Consider the following 16,644-nt stretch of genomic DNA (forward strand, 5'->3'; position numbering starts at 1 on the left):
AAACCTGCAGACAATTTCGCAGGCACATGACTATGATAATAACAACAAAATAACCATTGCTAAACACAAAATAAAATTAATAAAAAAATATATTTATGATGCCCGTGGTTATTACCTATTTTTTTCTGTCATTTATTGTTATTTTACTATTTTTTCACTATCTATACTTAAAATACTTATACACAGGTTACTACTACATACTAATTATAATGCATTTTCCAAAGTGATACTTATAGGGGTCTGACAAATTTCAAAAATGTACCCTTTTATACTTTTCATACATAATCGCAGGCAAAGCATAAAAGCATAGAAAAGACTTTGTCTCAATTACGATTGGTCGACAAGTTTTCTCGTCATTTTACAAACTCAAACGATAATTAAGAAAACTGTTGTTTAATACGGTGGCTAATCAAACAAACCCTACGCTCAGAACTCTCTCCCTAGTCCACGTTCCCCTTTCGTTTTGGACTCAAGACTGAAAATTCCCGCCTAAGGGGTCGCTTTGTCTCCGACGACATTGACTCGGAAAACAAGTGAAATTAATTTTCGAGAAGCATTGTTTAAACCACTAACAGATCCCCCGGTTCTATTTTCTGGAATGTGGACCTACCGCTATATGAAAGGCAACCGGTTTCAGTATATCCCAGTCGCTACATTTAGACTGGAGCTATAGACCTATTACGTCACTAAATGATAAACGTATTACGTCACTAAGTGATTTGTTAAAAATTTAAAATTGAGTTGAAAAATGATAAAAAAAATAGTGTGCATTTCTCCAAACCTGAATATAAACTGAACAGCACATGAGATACCCAAGAAGCTGAAAAATTTTTCACTGAACACAAAGCGTCATCCATCAAATTTTGGCCAAGAGTTCTTCATGATATTGGGTACGTCACTACAGGGTTGTTTAACGAAAATTGTTCTCCTCCAAACAGAGCAATTTGATTTCTGTACTCGCAATAGTGTTTTTTACGTTCTTTCCGTAGTCTTTATTAGGTCCTTTTACTTTTGCATATCTCGATTAGACCGGGAGTATACGGGAACGTTTTAGTAGGGCCCGTTCTGCGGAACAGGTACAACACACTGTTTTGAATGGGTTATTGTGATTTGGCGGCACATTTATACGACAACCTTCGTCCTGGGCTGTTGCAGTAAATTTATTTGCGAATTGTTCGATATGGACAAATTTATCGAGTCCATCCAAGAGTGTCTAGCCACTTGGGAGAAGAGAAGAAGAATGAATATAGCGATAGAAATGTATATCTTCATAAAATTTAATGAATCTGTTAATAGATTCACGTTTACTGGTTGGGAAAAAAAATTGGTTTAACCGAAAAGTGATGTGATGCTTTGCTACAAACCCTTCTACTTGCACGCAAAGTACCGTTTTGAAACTATTTCGCCTTCAACATTTTTATTGCCAAAAGTTTTATTCAAATATTCAATCTCCAGTAGCTCCTTTTTGTGAAATTCATTATTTAAAGTGGGCCAATGAATGATGTTATTTTTTTCCCAAGAAGATGTGGGTATTTTTTCGGATTTTATTGAGTGGTAGCTGGCATTATCCATGTCTATAAGAGACCCAGGCGTAATAAGCTTTAGCATTAGCAATATAAAAAAATATTTTTGACTATATAATGCGGAAATGCATCATTTTCCAGAATAGAATAACCAAAAATAGTGCCAATAAAACTGAGACTAACCAAAACACAAGGACAAAAAATGCAAATTATAAGTTCAATTTAAGTTTTTTCCAAAAAAAAGCTAATACCAATAATACATTAATATGTTTAGTACAGGTGTATCTCTAATACATTTTTTTGCACGAAATACATACACAATGATTTTTTTTGCTTATTAATGAAAAGAAGAATTAGACGTTATTACACATACCGAATTGTTTTTACTTGAGTCCATATATTTATATTTCCGCATAATTGCATTTATTTCGGTCATCAAAATTTCTTTCTAAAATACATATTTATACACTTATTTCATTATTAATTGTCGCTTTGAGTTTATTACTTGCGAAATAATAAAGGCAGATATCTTTATTCATATTTTCGTAAACACTAGGACAATATTTAGTATTTTCAATGTTTTGGATTTCGATTGGAACCTCTGGGAGGTTTCACCAAAATTTCACATGATATTTCCAACGCTGAAGCGTCGAATCCTTTGTAAAAATGCTCTTTATATGCTTTAAAAACTGCAGTGTCTAAATAATATTTCGACCTGAGTTTATAGAACAATTTAACTTTCGTACAGTTATAAGCGACGGAACCATTACTGCATGAAAACAGATCATTCGGACATCATTTAACGAATCCATTTTTATTGAAACACATTCTTAGTCTATTTTAGAGTTATAAATGTGGTGTAATAATACCATTAACAAATAATTAAATTAATCAATGAAAACAAAAAAATAATAATAGTAATGTGGAGAGTTGATCAAGTAAATATTAACACAGGCATAGTCCAAAAATGGGATACACGAATGACTAGGCCCCTTACAAAGGATACTCAACTCCAGAGGTCAGTGACATCTGTCACATTGTTAAACGTTTCCTGACAATAGAATAAACTATTTATGTCTGACACAACGCAAGGATCAAAAACGTGGAAAAACGACCCAAAATTTAAAACTCCCAGATACGAAATAACAGAGACAACTTCTCCATTTTACATCGAAAGTGGATTTATCAGCATAATACTGACATCATCACTGAGCAAAAATAATAATTTGAAACACTTATATCTGCGTTCGAAATTATTGCGAGACCTGTTATCCTTCATTTATTCTGCGGTCTAACTCCCCTGGATCCCTTTTTAGGCGTCTTTAAACATTAAGGTCTTCCCAGGGCACTCAGGTGTTTCATCGCTTACGATATGGCCATTTAGAATCCGGAGGAGAATTTTTTATAAGGGTATTAGAACATAATGCTATCCTTAATTTTAAATCGTTGAAAATTTAATCCCGCTTTTATCGTTTATGGCATAACAGATGGTAAGACTTCCACAACATTATTTGCCGTGCTTAACTAAAGAATTGGTCGGATAAGCTAAAATAGGGATTAGGTTGCTCAAAAATTTCCAATTTCCTGTGCCTGTGTAACTCCAAATAGAAAATGGTATATAAAAATTGGTTTGACATCGTTTTTGCTCTTTACTTTTACTTATTTAAACCTAACACAAGTCATTATCACTTAATCTCTTGATTTTCTTGTAATATTTTTCTTCAAGAATTGTTTTACTTTCGAACTAATTCAGCCAGAAGTACATAAATAAGCTTCTAAGCTACCTGAAATAATAATAATATAATAATAATAGTCTGAGAATTGAGCAACATAATGTACATAATACACAATATACAATACAAAATCAGCCACTAAACATTAACTATCTATACTAATCTATATATTATACACCTTTTTGACAATACAATTTTTAACAAAAGAAACCTTACTAAAGAAAAATAAAAGACAAAACAAAAGAAAAAGAAAGAAAGTAATTACAGAAATAATTCTGTGATTAATTAAAAGAGCAAAAAGCCAATCAGCACTTTATTTATCTAATAACACGCCCTTAATGTTCTTTTGAAATATTTTTAAAGATGATGATGATGATTATGTCGATAACAAGTTTTTGCCGCATTATAGGCAAACCCCCGCTGTAAAGAGCAGATCTGTGTTGAGGCACAATTAGCGTATTCTCCCTAATATTTACATTGTGCGTTTCACAGCGAAAAACTAGCTTGTCTTTTAAATAGGTAGGGCTAGAAGATTTTAAGATCTTGTATATTAACACAACGAATAGGTACTCAACTGTTCTCAACCACTGCAACAATTTAATTTTAGGGGACACGTGGTCATACTTCCTTAAGCCATACACAAACCTACAACAGTTGTTTTGTATTTTTTGAAGGCGTTGACGAAGGAATGTTAAACATGGGTAAAACAATACGAGGCAATATGACATTGCATACATAATATATGACTCAGATGGTTTTTTCCTAACTGTAAAGTTCAATACATGCTTATTTGTATATAGAGTCTTAAATAAAAGGTAAGTTCTTTTACTTAAATTTGAAATGTGCTCACTAAATCTTAATGATACGTCCACCGTTACTGCTAAATTTTTGGCGTTGGTAGCAAACGACGAAGGTTCCCCATTTATCTCAAGATACAAGTATCTTTTCAGGAAGTGCATTTCAGAGTCGCGAGCAAAGGGTGCACCTGAGTTTTAGCCGCATTTAACCTTAAAGCATGTCTCTCACTATAAGTCAAAAACTGCTGCAGATCAAAATTAATATCTGCTTCGACCTCATCAGAATGGAACGGATCAAAAATATAAACAAGCTGGATATCGTCAGCGTATGACTGAGATTGGCAAAATTGCGGTGCGGTACAGTTTACGGTAAAAATAACAGCGGCCCCAAGATTGATCCTTGAAGCACCATTGATACCAATTTTCGTCACACCAGCTGTCGTCCTAACAACTTGTCTTCTATTTTGCAAGTAGTTGCAGAAGAAGGCCAGTGGACCGTCAGATAAAAGTGAATGATAGGCACACAATCAAAACCTCGAGAAAAGTCGAGTAGAATTTGTATGGTCGCAAGTTTGTCATCTAAACTCTGAAAAATTCGATCTGTCACATTTAACAAAGCTGTTGCAGTACTGTGCCCGGACAGAAAACCCGACTGAGAAACAGATAGGATGTCATTATTTTTAACAAATTCATAGAGCTGTAAGTAGACAACCCTCCCCAGAAATTAAATCCGTATTCAACACGCCATGATCTTTTACATGCAATATATTACTTATGAAAATTGGGTCCAGAAATTTCGCTGGGGTTGCAGTGGCTCTTGTGAGTTCATTAATTCTCTGCGATATAATATAACAGTCAAAACAGCGGCTGATAGGATAACTGTGCAGTCAAATGTAGATGTAACTTCAGATAATAGCGTACCATACGAGTTTACGAACAGAACACAGAACACCCTGTATGTACTTTATTATCCCAGCGTGAACACAATATTTTGAAGCTTTTGTATCACTACGAACATAAATACCTATCTGGTCTTTCCTAATTAAATTATAACCCTTAATTTCGGCTAACGACGAATTAATATGCGACCTTAGATTAAATCTTTGATATCCAAAAAGTGAGCAGTTCTGAGGTTACGACAATAAAAACACTTATTTGCGAGTATGCTAATAGCGCGATCCCCATCATTTTTCGTTACAAAAATAAGTCCATTGTTGCATCACACGTATTTGTAGCCTTTGGTCTTCAATTTCATAGCATTCTTTGACAGCTCATAAGTTGTTTTACACAACTCTTCCGTTGATAAAAATTTTATGTTTTAGGATGTTAATGCCACACATTGTTGTGTCCAAAGGACCTTTTTCTTTTCTGAGACGCAAAAGTTCTGTAGCCAGGTTCTTCTCTTTAAAGCTAATAGAGTCTAGTCCTGGGTCTGATAATTTTTAGATTTTCAATACTTCGGTTATACGACTATTTACATGCTATATAATTTTTAACGTTTTCTCCTTAATGGTTGTGTCGTCATCTTGATCGTCATATGCTCCACTTGCAGGTAGCTTCTTTCCCATTCTCTCAACTTCTATATCATGTAATTTGGACTGCAGCATTTGGACATGAACCCTCCCTCATCCTGTGATTCTCTATTTTGATATCGTCAATCAACTCGCCCATAACTTTATTTGTCTGTTTTTGAGACTCACATATGGAGTTGAAGAAATCTAGATAAGAATTTATGTTTTAGGTTTGTAATTTCAGTCTTAGGAACAAGTATTAATAGACGAAGTGACTCATCATTATCATCAGTGCCAACAATGTGCACCTGGTGGTATGGCTTGCATTTATATTTGAGGAACACTGCGCTTCTCCCAACGATGATGCAGTCTTTCTCCTACATACGCCACATATCCAAATTTTATTTCCTTCAGCTGTCACTCGCAACTCCAATTCGCTTAATTTTGCATAAATTGAGTGATTCCATTTGCAACAAGTAGAACACTGTATCTTAGTACATCTCTTGGATACATTCTTTAAACATGCACCACAAGTGACGATTATCCTGCTATTAACGCTCACATACTATGAAAACGCACTTGCAGTTCCGGCATAAACTGCCCAGCCGTAACGTTTTCCGAGCAAAAAGAGACGTTATCGCCAATGTAAACAATACCTTCTTTACACTCTTTTTAGAAATTAATTACAAGTAAATTTCCCAATCAACAGCACTTGAACGCAGCGAACGGGCGAACAAATATACCGTCCGAAAGCCACATTTAAAATATTTGCTGAATCATCATTTTTGGTTAGTTTTGGTTAGTTTCTTAGTCGAATTTATAGCTGCTTGGCGCCCCTCAAAATAGGTAGTAGGTCTTCACTATTTACTCCACTAAGTGCTGAACTTAATATTACCGATAAAAATGTAACAGTTTCTTTAAAGATCGAATTTATGGGTAAACATTTACATCCCCGCCATGACCGTTGAATACGAATAGGCCAATCGTACACGCTGAAAAAGAATTTTTCAAGTATAACCAAGTGAGTGAGGCGTCTAGAAAAACACTGAAAAAATACGTACTGACATTGCAGCGTTGATCGTCATCGGGCCAAACGGCCCGATTGAAATTTTTAAAGACCTTTTGCTTCGCATGATCATTATATGAATGACTTTTTGCATCTGCGGACTCTGCTCGAACCATTTGCTCTCGAAAAGGGCCTGCGCCAACCGAGTACTCTAAAATATACCCATACCACTATTAGATTAGATACATATAGACGTCAACGCTTAAAAAGATTTTGTGAAGACGAATTTCATTATGCTCATACAAGTCATTTTAGATAGGGAAGTGGCAGTCGCGCCAATGGCACAAAATATCATAACCATCATTATCTAATGATCTCCGTACGAGGATACCAAATAAACTAGTCCGAGTTCTGTCAAAATTTACAACATTAAAACACAGAATTCCAATGTCCAAAGACACTTTTAACGCATACCTGAACTTTTGAAGGAAGTGAATTGTATAAAAAATCAGGAATACAAAAGCGCATTTGCAGGTTGTAAATTCAAAAAACAAATAATAATAGTAATAATAATAATAATTATAATAATGATAATAATAATAATAATAATAATAATAATAATAATAATAATTAAAATGAATTTGTAAATTCATAATCTAGGAGTTGCCTTTTTAACCATATGAATTCTCCTTTGAATAACGCACCAATAGATGCTGCATATCGAACATTATCAGGTTAACATACCTGATACTTGTACACAAAATAAACTAGTCAAAATGGAGTGGGTATTTGCCTAAATCAAAATGATAATCCTGCGTTCTTGGGTTCTATAGTTCTGTGAGAGCGTTATCTGAAACTGAGGGCGGATTGCTGCTCTACATACACCCGTTTTGGCTTGCTGAATGCAAGAGGTGGATGCTCGAATCCCAAATGAAAGAGAGATAGCAACCTATATCGCAGCTTATGTTATTTGGGGCGTTTGATACATTTGGTAGACGCTCGAATTTTTCTGGAAGAGAAGAAAGTGCTAGATGCAAATATTTTGGTCTCAACGATAGCATGGTGTCTTGTTTAGTGATGATTTTTAGAAAAGGCACATGTCGTCATCTGTTGAAGTGTACTGGTTGATATTTTTCGACTTTCGGAGGAACAGGTTCAGACAAAAATAATACTCGACGCCAGAGAAATCCAGAAGAAGTGTACCTACAAGTTACACAACCTTAGAAAAAATGTACAAAACCTGTATTTAGGCGTTGCAATGCTGAGCAAGACCTGCGTCTTTCCGCCATATCGAACCAGTTTTAAAATCTTGTGCACAAAGTATCATCATACCGTAATGCAAAAAAAATATTCTCAAAACAAATGGTAATCAACACTAGATTGAAAACGCACAAAATTATGGACAAATGATTTTTTGTTGCAACAGTTAAAACCAATTTTTGGTAGTTATGCTGTGCTCATTCGATTCCTTATATATACATTTTATAAATTATAATAATTAACTTACTTCTATCACAATATCCTCCGCGTGCCACGCAACAATTAGCAGAAATAAAATTGTAGACACAGCGAATTCTATATTGAATAATACATTGTATTTCTAAAACAAATTAAGTTTAACACAACGATATTAAAAGCTATGAAAAATTGTGCACTTAAATTGATTAAGTACCTAAACAACCACCGATATGATCTAAGGAAAAAGGAGAATTGATTACTTTTAGGGGAATTACTATATTTTGTAAGTAAAGCGAATATATATTAGACGCTGGCAGTAAGAGTTTTAATTACTATAAAAATCGGTTGCCTAAATTATTTTCATCTCATTCGGTTATTTTCCGAGTTTTGGTATAAGAACAATAACTCATTGGGAACAATTTTAGAACGAATAGCAATCGAATAATGTCTGTTCTCTTTCTCCGATTTTTCTAAATGGTACTTTCAATTGGGTTAAAAACTGGAAAACTAGAAAATATGCTATATGCTTACCATTAGGACTAAAAACACACACGATCCAAACATTATCGAGGAAATGCTGTATTCTACAAAGATTGCCGAAGATAAAATATCATTAACATCGTTGATACACCTAAAATACAATTTTATAACATGTTTTTCTCTAATCAAAAAGGAAATCCCTAGAAATGCACAGGTGTTATATGGTGAAAATTATCTAATGAAATGATAAATATTAAAACATAAAAACACTTTTTGAGGAAACTCGAACTTACTCAATTAAATTTTGATGTTCTTTGCATAGGAATCGTAGAGTAATTAACTTCGTAGTTTCAGTACAATGAGTTTCGAAATAGCAGAAATAATTATGAAACTTCCTAAACTGATGCTGCAGCAGCTGAAGTCTAGCTTTCACGTAAATTAACATTGTTGTAGTGAAAATTTGCACTGACGCAACGAGGATCAGCGCTGCAACCAAATCAACATACTGGTGCAAAAATATCCATCTGAAGTACGCGTTGTTAAATTTTTGATCCCAAGGATACCAGAAGTGAAAAGGTAGTGGTTTTCCCAATGTCTCGTTAGTGGTGCTTTGTTTTTCGTTAAAAATGTAGACTCCAACAATACCTAAAACATTTTTTGCTCCACTTTACATTTTTCTAGTCAGCGTTGACGCTTCTTTACACTAATTGTTAAATATTTTTGAAATAATTTGTAGACTAAGCAAAATCTAGCTCTGCTTAACACGCAAAAATATTTGTCGAATAAGACCTCGTCCGTTCTATAAGCACGAGAGTGTATTGTTCCTACCTCTTTCAAACAAGATGAGCCCCGACATCACTTCACAGGTGATGTAAAATTTGGACATATTATTGCAAGATTTCACATGTTCCTCGTAACGTTTGATCAATGTTGGGTTGCTTTCTGTTAAAATTCGGCGCTGACATTCCACCGCTGCACTTAAAAATTTAGACACCTTTTCAGACCGGAAGAAAATAATTTTCATGTAAACAATCGATGCCATCAAAGCATCAGACATCGTCTCGAATCCTAAATCATTACAATGCCAGAAATAATTTAAATTTAATAAACTAAATTTACCCGCCAGGATATCAAAGTTAAATATATTTGGCAAATTCGCTGCCAACAAGACGGGCATAGACAATTCAGACGTTTGTATTAAAACCGCATAAACTGCGTAAATCTTCTTTTGTAAACCTGAAAAATGTTCTTGCTCCAATCGCCATAGTCCGGCCAACGTCATAGTTTTTCGGGCGTAGTAAAACATATCAGTCAAGAGACTCATCCTTTAGCAGAACTAATTATAGCAGAAATAAAGGTCTGCATTCTTCTGCACTTTAAAGAATGTTGAAATTTATAAGAAACCACTCTGAATAAATAAAGCAGCGTTAAAAGTGGGTGTTTTTTCAGTGACGTTCGCCGCCGATTCAAAAATGATGTCACAAAATTACGTCACGTGTTGCGGGGCTCAAGTTGTAGCACATTCATGGTCTAAAAATATGCTCCGGAATTAAATCAAAGACTCACTTTTAAATTCACAGTGACTGGTTGGTGTACTGGCACTTGAAGCTACCTTGGTTTGCAAATTTCATAAAAGGTTATTAAAAGTGGCACGCCACTGACATAACTACATACCGCAAATTTAATATGAACTCTGTGTTTAAGGAACGCGCATGAGGAGATATTGCAGCCCATTATTTGCTGTCGCACTCTACCGTCCTTTGTAATCAGACGTATCTAGCACATGAATAAATAATAATTCCGTTTTCTGAACGAAGGAGCCATACATCGTCTTTCGCGAAACGGGTTTTCCGAAAGTCGGATATTATTCTTAAATGTCAATTTTCGAAAATATAGTCGACATTGACCATTAACTAAAATTTACGCGGCAAACTAAAACCAACAAGTTATTCTCTTAGTACTTACTTCGCCAACAAAGGAGAGCGTCTTGTTGAGGGTTGGTAATTAAATGTCATTATCGATTTGTGAAAAACAGTTTTCAGGTAAGTTCCCACAGTATGCTTCTAGATGGAGTAAGAAGAAGAAGAAGAGTAAGAACACAAATAGCTTAAAAAGTGAAAAATTCATTCATTCTTTATAAAAGTTTTTGCTTCCTTGCGATCATTATCGTAATACACAAATATGAAATTTGCTGCAGAGTAAAACACAAAATGTTATATACCAAAATATTATCACCTATTTTATTTGATTGCGCCTTTCATAGTTGTGTCGTATTTGTCACATATGGGACACCTGCTCATTATGCTGGGGATGCTGAAGAGGTAATTCTTCCAACTTGCCTGATAAATATGTTTCCAGCGGGTGCAACAATTAAGAATATCTGTTACACGTGTTAAAAAGTATATCATAATTCCTTAATAGGAAATGGCGCATCAAACATTTGCTTACATTACCAGCATTTCACGTGCTAAGAAGAGATGGTGCCGTCTGCACTAAAGGCTGACTCGTCTAAGAACATTATTAGCTTGTGAAAATTCATGTTGTTATGGGCAACACGACTTTTTTTTAAAATCACTTTGTGCTCGTTTTAATTAAACATCATTTTCGTTATCTTTTCTTAGTCTTCATAACATCAATAGCGGATCCAGTTTGTTTGAATTTATTTACTGATCTTCTGCATAATGAAATATCTGGATATTTTTCTTGAAGCTTTTCACAAATGTAGCGATAAGGATTGTCGCCCTCTCCATAATTGTGGTTTATTCTCTTCTTAAGTTAACATTTTTCTTATTTAGACAAATACACACCATGAAAGGTGCAATCAAATAAAATAGGCGACATTTTGGCTTTAAATTCCAATCATTTTATTTTGTATTTAAGCTGTAAAATGGCATTAAAGCAAGCAAAAACTTTTGTGACCTTTTGCGTCTATTTGTTCTTTTGTCTACCCCATCCGTGGACATACTGAGGCTCCCATTTGAATTTTAATATAGAGAATCATATAAAAAAGCGATTTTTAGATATATTGAACAATTCTATTTAACATACCAAACAAAAAAAATATCACTTTTAAGCAAAGCGTCATTTTTATCATTGATATATAATATATGTATCTATCACATTATTTATATTACACCTCTTTCTTTTAGTGAACGAAGTTCCGTAGACATTTCAAAAAATATATTATTTGTGTTATATCCATTGATAAATTCCAAAGAAAACTACGTCCGCCTTTAGTATTGTTCTTCACCTTCACCTTATAAAAAATAACAAAACTGAGTGGATTGAACAGCGAGAAATATTTGTCTGCTGATAGTCTTATTCCAAAATGTTTTTTTGATACTTAATAAGCTTCAGGTTTTTAAAATTTCTTTGCAAGTGTTGTAAATATCTGTTTGAAAGTAACTTATCGCTCTGGAAAAACTCCAATATACTGGCACAGCTATACTTGTATCGGACACGCTTTTATTATCCTGATAGTATATTTGAAACATATCACTTCTTTTGCGGATGTAACGTGATTGATTTGCCAAGCTATTTACGTTATTATCTTAAAAAACTTCTTAGACGAGCATAGTTTTTATAATTTGTGATGATGATAATCGTGATTTAATGGATTAATCAATGTTTTCGATTGAAAAACCTATTTATCACTTGTTTAATAGGCATTCAGCTAGTACCAAATTAAACTTATTAATATAATATAAAAGGTATGTGTTTCTCATTATATATTAACATTAATTTGTCATATTGAATATTATGCAGCAATATTATTTTAGGTAATTACCAGTTCAGATACTTTATAGGTTGTCTGTAAATAGTATTAGAACATACCTTTAAAATTCGAAACAATACATTGAAATAATGTATTGACAAAAATTTTTCATATTTTTTTTTATAAGAAATCTTAGAAATTTTCAATATAAATACTAAATTGATTAATTCTAAAATTATAAATCATTGCTAAACGGATATAACAGAAATAAAGCATAATATACTTTTTATACGACCCGTGACTAAAATAACCGAAATAAACGTCACGTGTATGTTAGAATAGGTAGTAGGAAAATCTAAAACCTCAGAACACTATATTGTCAATTCCGATAAGTTCATTTATTCTTTCCTGCTCCTAAAATTGTCATTTCTTTAAATACGGTTCAACTAATCCAAAAATTCTATTCACGAATGCATTTCCAAAAAAAGAAATAAAGCAAGTAATCAACAAAACCTACGACTCACCTCTTAACTTGATCTGGTATTCTATAGGTTGATGTCTGGCTTTTCACGGAGGAAGTTCTGATACTCTTCCCAGTATCGGCGGTCGGTCCCACTATCGTCAAAGTTTGTTTAAAAAAATCACTATCTAACGCATCCACTGGAATTTCGAACGTATTATACGGGCTGACTTCCTTTTTGAAGGCCTCAAATATTTGTTTCGCTTCTATATCCGGCGTCAGCTGATCTTTAGGATCACGATACCCGTCCAGTAACTGATTATCTGATGAATTTCCGACCACTTGTACCACATCCGGTTGCAGCCGGAGCTTGCTGGGCCTCGGAGGCACTTTAGGTTTGACGCCTGTTTGTTCCCGCACATCTCCATCAGGCAATTTGGTGTAATCCTGGCTAGAGATACTCTTGAATTTGTTTTTCACAAATTCATCCACTTTGATTAATTTTGCACGTGGAATAAATTTTTTCACATTGTAGCTGCTACTAGTGACAGTGGCGTTGTCGACGATCAATTTCAGATTAACCTCAAAATTGCTAGCGTTTCTTCTAGGAATTAGAGGACTGTGTCTCGATCGATCGAGGCTGTTGAAAAACTGGAGAGCGCTTCTAAAGTTGGGACTTGTGTCACCCATAATGGTAACGGATTCTTGGTAACGACTGACACTGGTTGCGGACAACTTTTAGCTGCATAGTATTAAAAGGAAAAGCTCGTTCGCTGCAAACTTCAACTGCTGCGACTGTTTTTGTTAAGTCGGATACGTCACGGTCCAAAGGCACTCCGAACGCGACCGATTGCACGATAAACTGAACAACGATCGATTTAAATGATTCACTTAACACGCGTGACGCTGTTATTATTATCAATTACCCCGTTATAATATGTTGAAACTTCACGGCGATTTGGTCGCGTGTGATTCATGACGATCGCCTTTTTTGTTTCCTTACCAAGAACCGCGACGGAATTTTAATCCCACTTTATGTTGATCGACCAAAAGCAAAATCAAAACTGTAAACCGAATTCCTCTCTGATGTTTGTTATCAACGAGATTACGAGGAGACAGAGGCGCGAGGAAGCAAATAGAACCAAATGCGAAGCGATAATGGCAAGCGACTGTATTTGTGATACAAAGAAACCGCTTAATGTCAACAATGCGAAATGTTGGTAATGCGAGAAGATGTTTGAGATGTTTTTATACGGGAGGCGTAAAAGTTTCGTTAAATTACTTTTGCTTGTAAAATTACCGGGGGATTGATAGTCGATGGCAATTTAGACATTTACGGAGAAATGAAATGAATTGGTTCATTATCATTAGCATACATGCTATTACGCACAACATTACAAAACTACGCTTGCAATTGCAATATATTCGAATGGAAGTAAATTACATTTATATAAAAGCAAAAGCTAATTCGCACTAATACTAATATCAATATAAGAATCTTTTACCATTTTTTGGAAGCTTTTTACATTTTTTTACAGGCTTTTTTGCATTTGTTGACTTTTAACAAACTGAATATCAAAATCGTTTTTACCACTAACAATATAACAATGTTTGTACGACCTAGGAATTAAATAATCTTGTAAGTAGGACGGAAGTAATTTATTTATTTTATATATCAGCAAAACATTAGATAACTAACTCAATTCTCTGAGACACCGACAACCACCCTAAAGAGTGTAAGGGGCACAACCCAGAATAGCCCGCATGGTTTTATTTTGTAGCACTTGTATTCTATGAACATTTGCTGTTTCCTCAAGAAATCAAAAGCGAATTACAATACGAAAAATGAGTGCTGATAATCGCATTAAAAACAAGACGTTTGCCCCAGTGGCTAAGCTCAGGCGAAAGTCTACACAAGAAACTTATCTTTTTTTCCATTTTTTTTTACAAATATAATCTATATGTTGTGAGAAATTTAATTCAGAATCTAGAACTACTCCCAGATACTTCATTTGTGAAACATTTCCTATTAATCTACTATCAATATAAATCTCAAAATTATTATCCAAAAATACATTACAATTTTGTTTACTCCCAAATACCATATATGCTATTTTATTTAAATTTAACTTAAGTTTATTTACGCACAACCGGTCAGTAAGTAACCTCGATTCCGAGTTCATATGGTCTACCACTTCTAAGTAATTTTTCCCAGAAATTGATAGCAAAGTGTCGTCCGCGAAAAGGTTCACAAAACAATTTTTCAAAATTTTGTCTAAATCGTTCACATATAGAATAAAAAGCAAAGGTCCTAACACACTGCCCTGGGGCACGCCAATATTGTATTCTAACTTATCAGACACCACGTTATAACTACTTGTTACATAGAATTTGTCACATAGATAATCAACTATCCACACAAGTACATTCCCTCTGATCCCGTTTATCCACCAGACGTCCTCTATGAATGGCCTCAAAGGTTGTTTGAAGATCAATGAACACAGTTAAAACTATATTACCGTCACGTATGTCAGACCTCCATTTCAAGCACACAGATTGTAAAGACACGAGTGTTTTTCCCGAAACCCAGACTGCCCTTTAAAAATTAGTTTATTTTTTTTCTAGGAAGCTTCGCAGCTGCTTACACACAATTGTTTCTCAAAATCAATAAGAACTAAAAGTTCAGATTTTCACGAAATTATATATATCGACATGAAAATTGTTTCGACAACACCGTGTCTCTATCAACATTTGATAAAAGAAAGAAATAATAAGAAAATAATTTTAAAAAATAAAGTCAACTTTAGAATATCCTATATTCATTCGATTCTTTTACCACGCTAATTAATTCGCAAGATAACATATAGATGGAAGCTTTCGAAGAATTGATATTAGTGGACCCCAAGATATCAAAAACATGTAAAACAGTTCATCATTTGTTTCTCCGTTCCTTTCATTACACTATCGCCTCCTCTCATTTCTTTAACAAACTGCAATTTTTTAAGTACTACTGAAGGACTGGTGGAACATAATTTTAAAAAATAAAGTCAACTTTAGAATATCTTATCTACATCCGGTTCTGTTGCCATGCTAAGTAATTTGCAGAATAATATATGGATGGAAGCTTTCTAATAACTGATATTAGCGGAAACCACAATATAACAAAAACATGTAAAACAGGTCATCATTTGTATTTACTCTGGATATCATTTCATGGCATTTGTTTTTCCGTTCCTTTCATTACATTATCGCCTCCTCCTATTTCTGGACTGGTGGATTTTACAATAAGCTTGTTTGATTTTAAAAAGTCTTTCGAACGTTTAACTTTGCAATCATATCCTAAAAAGAATCCCCAATTTAACAGACGGGCTAGTGTCTCATGGTTTGACTATCAACCTAACTTTATATATAATTAAAACCTTGACTTCTTGCTGCTACTTCATTATAGAAAATGTAGATTTTAATACTAATAATAATATTTAAAAAACCTAACCATATTAAGATTATTTTTTCATATTTAATAAGTGACATATTTTCCATTTTAAATAGAATTAATGATGTATATACTCTTTAAACGTAATACACAAATTATCAACTTTATCATGTGCAAATAAAAAAATCATTTAATTTAATTAGTGAACTATACTACATATACAATTAAAAAAATATTTTGACGTGTTTGTTGTTTGCTTGTTCTTAGCAACTATTCCAAAACTTACTTATGGTATCAGCAGATTTTTAATATTGTCCTGTTAATTCTTAAAAATTGGCCATAATAGTATTTGCACTGTAATGAGCATGTGGCCATCCCTCTCTTAAGTTTTTAAATTTCACCAGTGTAGAAAAAAATATGTTCAAAACACATGTGATCAACATCTTTTTCTCAGGTATCAATTGTGGGAAAGCGCGAGAAAAATACACTTTGGCTACCTTGTAATAAAACTATTATATTAATGCGGAA

General features: G+C 33.9%; 2 protein-coding genes across 8 annotated transcripts in view; both read right to left on the reverse strand.

Annotated features, from left to right (window-relative positions):
• LOC132705304 (protein sprint) overlaps nucleotides 1-16,644 on the reverse strand; it is a 298,697-nt gene that overhangs the window by 215,191 nt on the left and 66,862 nt on the right. For 4 of the 7 annotated variants that reach the window (XM_060675805.1, XM_060675803.1, XM_060675804.1 and 1 more), the window contains exon 1: nucleotides 12,748-13,724. The exons of 2 other annotated variants lie outside the window; for them this stretch is intronic. In XM_060675805.1, the coding sequence (XP_060531788.1) occupies nucleotides 12,748-13,373 (626 nt within the window). In that variant the 5' untranslated portion in view covers nucleotides 13,374-13,724. Of the gene's footprint in view, nucleotides 1-12,747; nucleotides 13,726-16,644 lie in introns of those variants that run through there. One more of the 7 variants, XM_060675806.1, reaches the window with a different exon arrangement.
• On the reverse strand, nucleotides 2,318-9,834 carry LOC132704784 (odorant receptor 7a-like). Its single transcript, XM_060675028.1, has 7 exons — nucleotides 9,628-9,834; nucleotides 9,337-9,576; nucleotides 8,802-9,153; nucleotides 8,560-8,659; nucleotides 8,078-8,170; nucleotides 6,626-6,781; nucleotides 2,318-6,556 (listed from the first exon to the last, which is right to left on the reverse strand). Exons 1-7 carry the CDS (start codon nucleotides 9,830-9,832, stop codon nucleotides 6,509-6,511), a joined length of 1,194 nt encoding a protein of 397 aa, XP_060531011.1. The 5' UTR covers nucleotides 9,833-9,834; the 3' UTR covers nucleotides 2,318-6,508.

This window comes from Cylas formicarius, unplaced genomic scaffold (assembly GCF_029955315.1).
Source record: "Cylas formicarius isolate icCylForm1 unplaced genomic scaffold, icCylForm1.1 PGA_scaffold_7__23_contigs__length_41026272, whole genome shotgun sequence".
Taxonomy (NCBI): Eukaryota; Metazoa; Arthropoda; class Insecta; order Coleoptera; family Brentidae; genus Cylas; species Cylas formicarius.